Genomic DNA, 14545 nt, shown 5'->3' on the forward strand with positions numbered 1-14545 from the left:
GACTGTCACAATTTGCAAGGAGCGCGCTCTCTCCCAGCCCCCCCACAAACCCCCGCTAAATGTACAAGGAAAAGGAAAAAGTGCGCGCAGACAGGGAAAAACACGGAAGCAACACTTTTCCAGTTTGCTCTCGCGCGAGAGAGTTGGGAAAACACTCTCTGAAAGTAGGGGTTTCTCACTGTTTGTGAATTTGGCATGGTTTTCTAGCACAGTTAAAATTTAAAAAGGCTAGTATTTTCTAAAAAATCTTTTTCACAGATTTCAGATTGTTTAAGATTGCAACAGAATGACTCTCTTAAATGGCATAAAAAAAACATTTATATTATTTTATACGTTTTAAATGCATATCGCAATTGTTGTAATTTTCGGAATTGTTGTTATGTTTAGGGACCATCTATAAACCACGTGGACACTAGGGTGTAATATGAAAATCGATTTTCCAGCACAGCAATTTTTCAGTTCCTTTTGGGGTCCTAAACAACTCCCCAAAGTTTGGGAACGATTGGTTTAGTCCTCACTTTGCGCAAAGCGATTCAATTTTCCATATAAATTTGTATGAAAAAACCATTTTTTTAGATTTTGATATTTATAAAATCCACGTTTCTCGCTGTACTAAAACCGGATTCATATTCGGATGCTCTGGAAGGTACTCTACAACTTTCCCGAAGAGAGTATGGTGCTAACTTGCTCCTAAAAAAAGATACAGCGTTTTCAAAACTCGTCTAAAACGTGTTTTTTGCTCGAAAATCGCGTTTTAGACGAGTTTTGAACACGCTGTACCTTTTTTTAGGAGCAAGTTAGCACCATACTCTCTTCGGGAAAGTTGTAGAGCACCTTCCAGAGCATCCGAATATGAATCCGGTTTTAGTACAGCGTGAAACGTGGATTTTATAAATATCAAAATCTAAAAAAAATGTTTTTCCCATACAAATTTATATGGAAAATTGAATCGCTTTGCGCAAAGTGAGGACTACACCAATCGTTCCCAAACTTTGGGGAGTTGTTTAGGACCCCAAAAGGAACTAAAAATTGCTGTGCTCGCTAAATTTGGACAACTGTATTTTTTTCCATACAATCATATTACACCCTAGTGGTCTACCATTTAGCGGCCATATGTTTGTTTAAAAAAACACTTAAAATTTAATCCAGAATGCATCGATCAAAAAGATTTTTACATGTTTTGTGTAGAAGCATTTTACACACAGCAAAACAAAAGTAGTAATCCAGCTGCGTGTAATAAGGGAGCGTTCTTTTATTACGTAACGCAGTTGGAGGGAGGGGGTCGAATGCCGTGTTACGCTTCATACAAAATTTTTGAAATTTGTATGGAAATTTTGTTACGAGGGGGGGAGGGGGTCCAAAAATCCATTTTTTGCGTTACGTAATAAAAGAACGCTCCCAAGGCCTGGGCGTAAAATAAATTTTGTATTATTTTATGAAATTTTATGTAATATTACACCCTAAAATATGTAGCCCATCAGTATGGGAAACCTACGTGACCGAAATGGCAAGCTCGATCTGATGGCCGAGCGGGCTAAGGCGCCAGTTCTTACTGTTTGTGCTGGATTTGAATCCCGTCGGTTGCAACTTTTTTTGTATTTTCAAAATTTTTACATGCAATGTGTAATATTTAATGGCTTTTTCACATAGCTGATGTATTTTTTCGCTGTGATCGTGAATAATTATAAATAGAAATTAACTATATCTGGGCTATAATCACACAACATGCATTGAAAACGTAACACTTTGTCAATACAACTGTGAAGTGATTTGAGCGGTGTTCTACGATTTCGCAATTTATTTCGGAAAATGCATTTCAAATTGTTTTCAGTGGATCAAACTACTATTTCCATTAAATTATTGATGTTTTTTGAAAAAAAAAAATATTTTTTGTCTGCCCCTCGATTTTTCGGACTGATTTTGAAGGGAGGGGAGGGGGCGACATAAACTTTGAAAAATAAAAATCATATGTCCCAAACCAGTTTTGTACCATGACGCAGAAGATGTCTTTTTTAGTCGAATGCATATTTGGGAATTTAACTTTTAATGACAAAAATTGTCAACATTTGAATAAAAAAAAGTGTTTTAAAATGCATTTTACACTAGTTCAGTTGATTTAAAACAAAAACTAAGATTTGACGAAAACAAAAATTCCAGCAAGTTTTTTTTGCGATACTAAACATTGCAAATTTTTAAAAATTCAGAAGATTTGTTTAACTAACGCATCTAAACGCCGGGGAATGCATTTTGAATTGATTTCAGCTTATTAAAGTCAAACTTCCATTAATTTTTTTTAAGTTTTTTGAATATAATAATTTTTGCGCCCTTTGTTTTTGGATCACCTTTGGGGGGGGGGGGGGGTGGTAGCAGCCTTGATTTTTTCCGAATAGTGCAAATCAAAATCTACAACTTTTTAGAAGACACCAAAGCGATAAGAAGATCTCTACTCAAGATACAAAATTTCATATAATTACATATCAATTTTGACCATCCCTTAAAACTTTATGAAGAGGCTAAAATACAGTGGACTCTCTCGTTATCGATATTGAAGGGACCATCGAGAGCGGGAAGTGTCAAATTATAGAACCAAAATCAAAGCATGCTACTTAAAGGGACTAAAAAAAAACATTGCCAGCTGGAGCAATATTGATATCGAGAAGATCGACAGCCAGAAGGTCGACTGTAAAATTCATATTGACATAGGGAATGCATCGACGAAATTTCATCCAAATAAAAAAAAAAATCAGAGTTATGTCGTTTTGCAAAATTGTAGAGAACCACTCATTTCGAATGCAAATTTCATTCCAAAAATGATTTTTGAAATTTTGTGTTTTTTAAAGCTATTTTTTTCACAAATCATGATTAAAAAAAATAGTTCCAGTTATAGATTATCTACTACTCTGAACACCAACAAAAAGCTCTCTAAAACAATAAAAAAAAACGAAAATTCAAAAAACAAAATACGGAGACTTTTTTTTTTAATTCCCTCAAAAAATCAAACCATCCACATTAACGACCCCCGGGTCTTTTGTGGTCTCTTTTGCAAGTTTCTGCTCGAACCTAGGAGTCCGAAGGCTTGAATGGGGAGAGCACCCAAACCTCTTTCTACTCCAAGGAACCTTCCACCCCAGTGTTTGAACTGACGACCATTGGATTGCGAGTCCAACCGCCGCCAGCGATTCCACCGGAGTAGGCTTGGTTTTGTGTGTTGTTTGTACTTATGGCATGGAGACGACTCCTACACCTGGAATGACTTAACGGCCAATTAACGGCCTAACAACCAAGGCCGGGACCGACATTTTACTTCCTCATCCGATGGAAGTTGGAGCAGATGGGAATCGAACCCAGAATCATCCGCTTACAAAGCGGACAGCGTAACCATTCGGCCACGCACTGCCAAAAAAATTCCCTACCGAGCTTGTACATCGTCGCCGTCATGCTAACTTGTCGTACGTACATTTTCAGTTATAACTCGGTACTTCAGCAACCAAATTCAATCAAACTTCGGTGCAATGCCCATAATGGGAATTAAAACGCGTTTTTCTCGGAACGTCAAAAAGCAACGTACGACATGATAGCACGACGGCGTCGACATGATGCTGACTAACCAAATAAAATTAAAGACACTGTGGTATGCTAAGTCAAAACCAACTTTTGTTTTAATAGCTGAATGTTTTTAATCGAATACAGCTAACAGCATTTGCAATTGTGAACGAAGCTCAAATTTTATGTGAACCATGCAGACCTATTCTGCCCATAATTGAAAATTCGGCTATTATGCCAAATCAAGTATTCCGAGAAAAACGCGTTTTAGTGTTTGTCACAAAATCTCCGTCAAGGCAATTTCCCATAAGAGTGGCATATTAGCCGTTTGGTTTTTCGCATCGGCAGCCAAGTCTAAACACTATTTCAGTGAAATTCAAGTTCCAGGAGATGCGTTGGAACATCCTCTGCCACCTGGTGCAAATATCTCGTTTTTGCCAAAAGTGGATATTAGCCGTTTTTTCAATGGTGGGCAGTATTGGGATCATAACTAGTAACCATGGAATATTTGCTATAAGGAAATTTATCGCCATGCTACCGACGTCTTATCTGTCATCGTTAGTCTATCTCGTTTTGCATAGTAATTCACTTACTTGGCAGCGTCTATGCAAATTGTGCGACTTAACAGTGATTTGACCGATGCATTACAGATATTTTGTTTATCAAATATTCAAAATTTGAGAGAATGTTGATTTTTCGAGTCAAATTTTGCCAACTTGATAGAAGAAATATTTTGAGAACTTTTGGTATGTTTCAGCAACTACAACTGTTTAATTTTTTTTATGATTAAATAAAACAATGATTAATTACGATTTTGCTTATGGGAATATTTCCACCGTCAATCAATTAAGCATCAACAACTCTGTGGTGATCATCCCGCGTTGCATTGCTACGCACAAAACACGTTCACTAATCGCTGCAACTTTAAGCAGAGCAGTTCAACACGTGTTGTCCAGCTTGCCAGTTGCTTGAAAATGTCTTCCAAAGACAAATACCTAGACGATTTGCTCAGCGACGGAGAGACCAGGTCGGTCAACGAAGAGCTGTTCGACACTGGAGTTCCACCGTGGTATGATCGGGTCAAAGTTAGGCGGTAAGATTTTGTGGTATTTTTATTTAGGAAAATTGTACTTACCAACAAACTTATCATAGAGCCCAGCGCTACTTCCGGGAGAACTTTGCCGCGATCTACTACGCGACGATCTGCGGACTGCTGGCCGCGTTGACCGTGCCATCGATTCTGAACGCGCTCATCTTCACAACGCGAAAGCCAACGTTCAAAATAGCCGCCAAGCGTTATCTGGCCGCCATGAAGCATACCATCAACTGGTACTGCCAAGACTTTGAACCGGGCAGCAGGTTTGTGTGGTTTCAAGTTGTGTAATAACTACTTATTTACAATCGATTTTATTTTTTCTCATGTAATTTAGTTCGTGGAAGTCGCTGGAACATGTGCGCAGAGTTCATTCCACTATCGTGAAACGTGCGATTGCTAAAAATTATGGAATCATCATTTCTCAGAAAGATCTAGCAATAACTCAGTTTGCCTTCATGGGGTACGTTATTTTGAATCCTGAAAAAGTTGGCTCGAGAACTAGTCCACAAGATTTGGAAGCTCTGTGCCACTTTTGGAGAGTTTTGGGATTTCTACTAGGACTTGAAGATCGGTAAGTGTGAAGCGAAACCCAACCTAAGACATTATAACTAACCAAAATTTTCAATTAGATTCAACGTTTGCACCCCAAACATGGAGGAAACCATCGCCAGAATCGATCAAATCCAACGCAAGCACCTCAAATCAACCCTGACCAAACGGGACGACAAATTTGAACGGGCAGCCGAAGCACTGCTGGCCGGTCTCTGGTGTTTCAACTTGCTGCTTGATCATGGCGCGCTAATGTTTGCCGCGGGGCGAGTCGCCGGCCTTCCGGGGTACAGCTATTGGTCCGCGGAGAAATTAGCTGGTGAAGAGTCCCACTATCGTCAGCTTGGTTGGAAAAGTCGCGGGGTGTTGTTTGTGATACTGAGTATTCATGAAGTAATGTTACAGAAGGATTGGTTTCGTAATATTTTCAATTGGATTTTGTTAACATCTGGACAGTTTGTTATAGTTATGAGCAACGTATTTTTGAAAATATTTAAGGTCTAAAAATATCTGGTAGAATAAGATTATTTCTTTAAATGTTTAATTCTTTTGTTTTTTAACACAAAAAGTATGAAATTTTAGGAGTCAAAAATTCAATATTAATTTTATAGTTAATGGACAATAGAAATTTTATAGTTGAAAAATCAATAAAACATCTGAAGTTCATAAATGGAGCACCCGATTCGAGTGGTAGAAATGACAGTTCTCCCATAAGGAATACATTGTAGAAAAAAGCAAAAACTGCTCGAATGGAAATGCTCCATTGCTTATGTTCATAGTTTTAAAAATGTTGTGTTTAAAAAAATAAATTCTATTGGGTCAATGCTAATTTTATGTGAAGTCTCCCTTCCAATTTCCCTGATTCCCAACAACATTTTCCAGAAAATGTGAATCTCAAGCAATGTAATAAATTCATTGATATTTTGCAATTTTTGAAAGTAGCAAAACTGTTATAATGTATAGGGGCAGGGGGGGCAGAATGGACCGCCTAAGGGAAATGCACCAAAAACCATAGAAAAACATAAACATGTATGAATCCAGTGTAGTAGGCTTATGCATTGGAATGTTCCCTTCAATGTTGTATACTTGGTTGATGATTTTTTTTACTTAAAACTATTTTTGAGCCACTTTAAAAAAAAGTTTTTTCGACTTACTTTCCAGGGTGCGGGGCACCCTGCGGGGCAGAATGGGCCACCTTAGAAAACAAGCCATTTCTTCTAATACAACGTTGAAGGGTGATAAGAAATTACTTGAGGAACCTTTCCATTATAGTTTCCATAAAATTTGATCACTTTTATAAAAATAATAAATTTTTTGAAAATAGTGTAAAGATGTCGAAAAAGACACTATTTTTACAACTAAGCGTCGAAACAAATAAAAAATCAACTTTTGTTGCATTAAACGTGATTTGTGAAGCTACCAGGAGTGAAATAATCCATTTAGCTAAAAAAATTTAACTTTTGATTGTTTTTGATAAGGCAGGAAAAGGGTGGTCCATTCTGCCCCCAAGTGGATTTTAATTTAACACTTCCACCACCAAGCCTCTAAATGATTTTAAGGTTCCGTTGTTGTTTCTATACTTTGGTAGTAGCATCTAGTAACGTTATAAGCATTGAGCAAACTTTTTCAAACAATCCAACTTGTCAGAAAGCTTATTTAAGAACCTCGAAATAAACAACATTTGCGTGGTTTTCAAAACCAAGGGTGGCCCGTTCTGCCCCCATGGTCCATTCTGCCCCCCCTGCCCCTACAGTATTTTGTGATATATTTTGCTTAAATTTTAGAAAAGTATTCTTGAAATGATAAATTGAGTTTTTTTTATTAAACAAAACCCTTCAAACCAAATCTCTAAACAAAATATGTAATAGAGCAATTCTCCATTAAACCCGGAAACGGATTTCATTTTTTTTTTCTATGCCAAAAACTTTCAAGGGGGCTTTTCTATGACCATGGCTTGCTCATTGATGTCTCCATACAATTTTTACTGCTTAAAATCTGTATTTTGGGAATGAATTGGTGTTTTCGACAAAGTTGTAGGTATAGGAACTCACTGTTAAAAAAAGTTTTACTCCAAATAATTTAGGATTTTATCCCAGAATCCGTATTTTAAATCTTTTGTTTTTTAGGGAACCAAAAAAGGCATCTTTAAACCATATAAGAGTATGTGCAAAATTTTACTGCCAAATAATGGTTATTGAAACAGGTAGCATTTCTTTATTAAAAAAATTAAATAAAAAGCAATTACATTTTTCAAAATTGATTTAAGATGGAGCACTTAACAACTTTTTTAAAAATGTTTACAATTTTCTAGTTATAGCCACATAAAGTAGAATTAAACGAAAATTTTATCATTTTTTATATGAGTGTTCTTTAAAAAAAATAGCGATCTGGTTAAACTTCCTATATATTCGTCCGAGAAACATTGAAGTTTGATCTTTTCGTTCTTGAGATACAGCCACCCAAATATTAAAAAAAAAAACCTAAACAGCACTCATTTTTCAACTGCCAATTTCTCAAAAACTAGTTCTCCGAATTTCAATGCCACGAAGTGAATCACTCAAAGCCACGAAGTGAATCACTCGTGACTTTTTTGTGGCCCGCGGACCTATTTTGAATGACCATGTAATATGGCCCTTTGACTCATCTGAAAATGATTTTATAATATCTAAAAATTAAGGTTAAGTTTTTTTTTGTAAACCTTTGCTTTGATCACGATTAAATGAAACAAATATTTTATTGAAAAGTCTATCTTACTGAAACAATATAGGTAACACGTTTAAAAAGAGTAAATTTTGTCAGAATTTTATCAAACATTTTTGATAATGAGTAATAGAACGTTCAAATTTGATTAAAACAGGAAACTGTAATGATTGCTAAAATATAGGTAGACAACAATTCGAAAACTATTACGTACGATTTTTAATTATCTGGGCCTCAAACTTATTTTGTACTTAGAAACCTTCCTCCTCATGATTAGAACTCATACGTGTGGAATTAAGTTTATTGAAATTTTATTAAAATTGGACGAATATTTTTGAAAAATTCTTAAGCTATGATTTATAATTGAAGTCGCACATTATTAAAAAAAATAACTATGCACCTTTACAAAGTTTTTGTCACCCCTTCTAGAATGTATTTTAAAAATAAATATAAAAATCAAATAAAATACAGGTCACGATTGTTTTCAGTCAAAAATATTGTATCGATTTCAATGACTGTTGAGGCATGAAAGTTGCAATGGAAAGCAGATGATCAATATTTGTCTTGTTATTTTTATTTTTTTGAATTTTCTAATTCAAACAAAATGTTGCCAAGTGATTGGAAGCTATTTGTACAAAACCACAAAAAAGAATAGTCATTGTTTTCTAATATTTAAATGACGAAAATGTTCCAAATATACCTGAAATTTCATAATACTTCAACCGATGATAGATATTTTTTATCATTTTTTTTGTTTTTTTTCCGTTTGGCCCGCAAACCCATGTGAGCTTTAAATCTGGCCCGCCATTCAAAAACTTTGAGCACCCCTGACCTAGATGTAAAGAAAGCCACAGAACAAAAGTTACAAATTTAAGAAGAGTCTCATAAATAATAAAATCAGGAGTCAATGAAAAAGAATATCGTGTTTACAAAAAAAAAACAAGTTCAAATAAAATAAGTTATAATGCCAAAGGCGCCGAATACCCGGATTTTTAACTCAAATTAAAAAAAAAAATACTTTTCGGCCCTTTTTGGCAGAAAGTGTCCTACTGGTCTTACTTGATAGCTCGTTCCAATGGAGCACCCGCATTCGAGCAGTTTTTGACAGTTCGCTCCGTAAGAAATACATTGTAGAAAAAAGCAAAAACTGCTCGCATGGAAGTGCTCCATTGGACCATAGTTGATCCATCTTTAAATCTGGAGTTTTTTTTTGAAAAGGTCCAATAAACCAAATTTCCGGTTTTTGCTTTTTGGGTGTTTTTGAAACCGCCTTGAGTCAGGGGTATTAAAAAACACCCAAAAATCAAAAACTGAAAATTTTCAAAAAAAAAACTCCAGAAATGTAGTCTTGTCATTTTGTATGCGTTAAAGTGAATAAAAGTGATCAGAAATGGCATTAAATCGTTTTTTTAAAGCATTATAGGAAAATTTCAAATGGTTGGCAGCGGCAGAGGAAGCAAGCCAGAGAAGTCCCAAGAAATCTATCTCTCTCCTTTGTACTGCTGTTCGTAAAGCCATTTCTTGACCCCTTTTCTTGGGATGTGCGTATTGGCCCTTACTAATTGACATAGGATTTTAGAACCCAATTACACTTAGATTCTTAGGCGCACGCCGCAGAATTCGATCCGGTGACATCTGGATTGTGAGTTCAGTGCGCGGTCCAATTTTCGAAGTGAACTGTGATATAAAAGGAATTAAGCGGAAGTTAAGGTACTTTATTGTTTTATTTAATAAATTCATTCGGCTGAAAAGGTAATTCAGGACCCTTTTTGGGAAAATAAATGTAAAGATAATATTGAACCCCGCGTAAATAACAAACGCGTTACTAAACTAACTACTTCCTACGATTATGATGACGTATATCAACTTCTACGCTGCGATTAAATAATAATGTGTGTAGAAATTGTATTCTTTTGGTGGACCTCCTAGTAAACGCGATCCTGATAGCTGTTGTCCTGGGGCCGAGGCTGCATGGTGTTGACCATTTGCTGCTGATACTGGCGCATTTGGCAAGCACGGCGCGGCGGAGTAAGATACTCGAACATACTCTGCGTGTGCTGGGACAGCATCTTGCTGAGATCACAGGGCATCGGGTCGGTCCAGAAGAAGTCATGGTTGAGGGCGGAATCGGCGTCGGTGCGCTCCTTCGGATCCAGGATGAGCAGCTTGTCGAGCAGATCGACGCCGTGCGAGTCTTTGACGTACGGCCGCAGACGGTCGCGCACCTTGCGCTTGTGTCCCATCGGCAGTTCCATCTTCTGGTACAGCTCGAGCGATTCGACGCCGGGCCACACGTCCGGTGTGAACGATCCGCACAGCTGCGAGATAAAAATGAGCTGCTGCTGCTCGGTGGCGCCCTGCATGATCGGTGATCGGGTCCACATTTCCGCCATGATGCAGCCGGCGCCCCACATATCAACGGGAGGACCGTAGTTGCGGTCGCCGAGCAGAAGCTCTGGCGGACGGTACCACAGTGTGACCACGCGGTTCGTGTACCGATTGGCTTGACCGTTTTTGGTAATGCTGAAGGCACGCGCCAGACCGAAATCGGCCAGCTTGAGGACACCGTTCTTGGTGATCAGCACGTTGGCCGCCTTCATGTCACGGTGCAGAATCTTGTTGCTGTGAATGTAGTACAGCCCGTTCAGCAGCTGCTGCATGACCTTCTTGATCTCGCCGAGGCTGAACTTGACGTTGATGTTCGACAACAACCCGGCCAGATCGTGCTCGCAAAAGTCAAACACCAGATAAAACGTAGACCTGTACCGATTGTTGGCCGTTGCCTTCGTCCGGCAAATCTCAATCAGATTCACCACATTCTCGTGCTTCAGCAGCTGCAAGATACGAATCTCCCGCAGAGCCGTAATCGGAAAGCCCTCCTTTTCGTTGTCCATCAGCACCTTCTTCATGGCCACGAACTTTTTGTTGGACTTTTTCTCCCGGGCCTTGAACACCTCCCTAAAACGAGGCCATCGGAATTTCAATCAATGACGAAATTTCTCCCCCTCTTCCAAGGTCAACCTACCCGAACGTGCCCTGGCCAATCTTGGCCACCTTTTCGTACTTGCTCGACTCGTCGCAGTACGGGAAGTCGTAGTCCTCGATGTACTTTTGCTTCTCCGCCAGGCTCAGCACCGTCGACGAGGTGGACATCTGCAGGCCCGACGAACCGGAAGTGCTGCTGCTCATCGTCGTCGTGGCTGTGGTCGCGGAAGCGACGGCAGACGAACGGCTGCGGGAAACCTTTTTGGGTGAAATTTTGAATCGAACGCGCGTCGTTCCAGCGCTGCCACAAATTATGGGAGGAAAATGGAGGAATAAGGTTTTTTCGTTCGCAACGACGAAAAAGTTCAGCAGAGCCAGCAGGAGAAAACACAACAATGGACGATTTTGGCAGATATGCGTCATTAACGGCAAGATTGCTAGAAGTTGTGACGTAGTGCGGAATGTTGGTTTTTGAGAGAGGGCTAACTTCACGCGTAATGTAGGTAAGTTTGCTTACCTGGTAGTTTATTCAATTTTAGGTAGAGTTTGAACTTTGTCTTGACATTTGAAAGTTTGGAAACAAGTTTGCTATTTGAGCATGAATTTTATTAGCAAAAATTGAATAATTTCATATGGAGCTAAACGAAAGCATTTTTATTTCATTTCTAACAAATTTATTTTAAATTGTTATTATTTACGGCTACGTTTGCCTAAACTGCATAATATTTTCTTTTTAGGGCATCTGAAGCAAATTTGCACCCGGCTTATGAATACTGAGATCAAATTTGCCACCTTGAAAAAAACTCCGTCATTCCCACAATCACCCTTTTGTTGGTGATTTCAAAGAAGTTATGATTTTTTTATATAATGACAGAAATAATGAATAATGTTTTATTGAATATGGTAATCAAGTATCAAATAAAGCATTTTTTTTATCGTTTGTTATTATTAGAACATCTTGTTTTGCTTTTATATTAAAGTACGGTATGCAGATCGGAAGAAACGCGATCAAGAAAAGTTGCCAATTCATAGTTCATCTGTAGAAGAAAAATAAGTGTCGGCACCTGTCGGGTACCCATTTTCTGGTCTGCTCTGGTTTGTGAGAACAAACATGAAAAAAAACAAAAATTAAAAATTAAAAAAAAACAACATTTCCAAATTTTATAATGTCGAAAACAAAAAAATTCTTAAATTCAAAAGTTCAAAAATTTCTGAAATTCAAAAATTTTAAAAATCTAAAATTTAAAAATTCTTATATTCAATAAAATTTCAAAATTCTTAAATTTAATAAAATTTCATATTTTTTTTAATTTCAAAATGTCAAAAATTTAGAAATTAAAATCTTTAAAAATTTAAAAATTCAGAAACTCAGAAATTAAAATATTTAATAAATCAAATAATTCCAAAATTTTAGAGAGTAACAAATCAAAAAATCTGAAATTGTTAGATTTCAAAATTATGTTTTTCAAATTGATAGATTTTCTTTCTGTTTTAATTTGTTGAAGATTTATTTTTAATTTTGTCTCCTTCTGAATTTGGGGTTTTTCGTCTTTATTTAAAAAAAATCTCAATTTTTTGATTTTTTTTTAAATTAGGCCGTTGCAAATATTTTTCAAAGTTTATGTCTCGTGGCGCAGGGGTACCCGCATAGTCAACAACCATACAGTCACCATTTGTCGAATGATTTTTCCTAAATATGTTACAATACATTTTTACAAGGGATTTTTTTCGTGGATCATAGTCGTACCCTACCCCATACTGTTCAATTCTCATTTTATGTGAACCGTACCACAAATTAATAAAATACGATTTTAAATGGTGAACTGCTTTACCGATACTTACCGACACCATTTGAAAAGGGAGGAGCCAAAAAATAAACTTTACAAATGTTCTGGAAACTGTGGATTTAACGGGAATGGTAAGCATATGATTTTTAATGGTGAGCGTTTTTTTTTTTGTAATGTCCGGGATTTGTTACCGCTTGATGATGGTGTCTCCTGTTGATTCTTCCGTGGTGCTGCCGCCTTATCTAATTGAGCTATCTCAGTTACATTACGTTTGGCGGTTTAAAATGCATTTTATTATGAAATGTGGCCTCAAAATTTATCGTAAATATATCGTAACATGTTTGGTAGAACCATACAAATAAATTATAGACTAATCACATGGTGAACAGTTATCGTTCTGATAATAGTCAATCAATTGTTTAAATTATTTGGACTTATAAAAATTATCACGAAAATAAATTAGCTAGCTAGGCAAACAGGTATATCGTTCCATGAATTGTTGAACAATGGTTTAATTGTTGGGACTTAGGAAAATTTTCGCCATATAATTCAGGTATATCGTTCCATGAATTGTTGAACAATGGTTTGAATTGTTGGGACTTAGGAAAATTTTCGCCATAATTCAGGTATATCGTTCCATGTATTGTTGAAGTATTATTTGAATTATTCGGACTTAAGATTTTTTTTTTCTGTAGTTCATTTGGCTCAATCATACAATACCTGTTTCAAATAATCCTTTTGGCGAACAGTTATATCGTTTCATGAATTGTTGTACAATTGTTTGGATTTTTGGGACTTAAGAGTTTTTCGCTGAACTTCAAGTTGGAAATACTACGTCGGCTATGGTACCCTTATGTTTTAACAATAGCTGTTCCGAAAAATCCTTACCATATGGCAAAAAGTTATATTTCTCCATGAATTGTTGAACAATTGTTTAAATCATTGGGACTTAAGAAAATTTTCGCTAAAATTCATTTTTGGCTCAATCATACAAAAACTGTTTTAAATAATACCAAACATATGAGGAATAATTATATCGTACCATTAATTGTTGTGCAATTGTTTCAATTATTAGGACTTAGGAAATTTAGGAAATTTTCCGCTTAGGTTTCTTTGACTAAATTATACCGAGTATCATAACTTTTATCATACCAGCTACAGTACTATTATGTTCTAACAATAGCTGTTTTTTTTTTTTTTTGTTCATAACTTATTTTTTTTAGGTCCCTTTAGGTGCTGTGACCAGGCTAGGACCGAGGATCAAAAGTACAAAAAATAATAAAAGAAAAATAAAAATAAAAACCGGAACTGATCTAGATTATCATTTTCTCGTGCCATGTGTCAGCAAGTGTGCGATCACGTCAATCTGTTCCTCGGGTGTCTTGCACTGCCTCAAGCGACCTCTGTATTCTCTGTAAATGGACCACAGCTCCGACTCGCTGTACAGCTTCGGTTCGCCTTGATCCGCCTTCGGGGTTGCACCGGCGCCGGCGCCAGTATTATCTGGACTTCTTCCTGCGGGACGAGGATGTTTTTCTTCCGTCCCGACGGACGGCACCGCTCCAGGTAGCGGAGGAAAATCCGCCGCGTTGAACGCGGCTACAGCCGGAGTCTGCTTGTCCTTCTTCCATGCTGGCGGCTTCGGCTTGGACGCCTGCTGCCTCGACTGGATGAACTGCGCACGTTTGGGACAGCTGCGGTCCAGACCCTCGTGGGATCCAGAGCAGTTGACACACTTCTTGGCTTGGTTTTCTTCTGCTTTGCACTTTTCCGTGCTGTGGGCACCCCCACAGCTGCTGCACCTTGGCTTGAGATGGCAGTTACTGGTTCCGTGACCGAACTGCAAGCAGTTCTTGCACTGGGTCACGTGCGGTTCTTTGTTCCG

General features: G+C 37.4%; 2 protein-coding genes across 2 annotated transcripts; one reads left to right on the plus strand and one right to left on the minus strand.

The window, feature by feature from the left end:
- Nucleotides 1-4446: 4446 nt before the first annotated feature.
- Nucleotides 4447-5783, plus strand: LOC120426935 (uncharacterized). The gene is made up of 4 exons (XM_039591749.2): nucleotides 4447-4636; nucleotides 4696-4902; nucleotides 4974-5210; nucleotides 5269-5783. Exons 1-4 carry the CDS (start codon nucleotides 4518-4520, stop codon nucleotides 5690-5692), a joined length of 987 nt encoding a protein of 328 aa, XP_039447683.1. The 5' UTR covers nucleotides 4447-4517; the 3' UTR covers nucleotides 5693-5783.
- Nucleotides 5784-9593: 3810 nt separating this feature from the next.
- Nucleotides 9594-11259, minus strand: LOC120426945 (cyclin-dependent kinase 9). Its single transcript, XM_039591767.2, has 2 exons — nucleotides 10914-11259; nucleotides 9594-10846 (listed from the first exon to the last, which is right to left on the minus strand). Exons 1-2 carry the CDS (start codon nucleotides 11075-11077, stop codon nucleotides 9814-9816), a joined length of 1197 nt encoding a protein of 398 aa, XP_039447701.1. The 5' UTR covers nucleotides 11078-11259; the 3' UTR covers nucleotides 9594-9813.
- Nucleotides 11260-14545: the final 3286 nt, after the last annotated feature.

This window comes from Culex pipiens, chromosome 2 (assembly GCF_016801865.2).
Source record: "Culex pipiens pallens isolate TS chromosome 2, TS_CPP_V2, whole genome shotgun sequence".
In the NCBI taxonomy this organism is placed as follows: domain Eukaryota; kingdom Metazoa; phylum Arthropoda; class Insecta; order Diptera; family Culicidae; genus Culex; species Culex pipiens.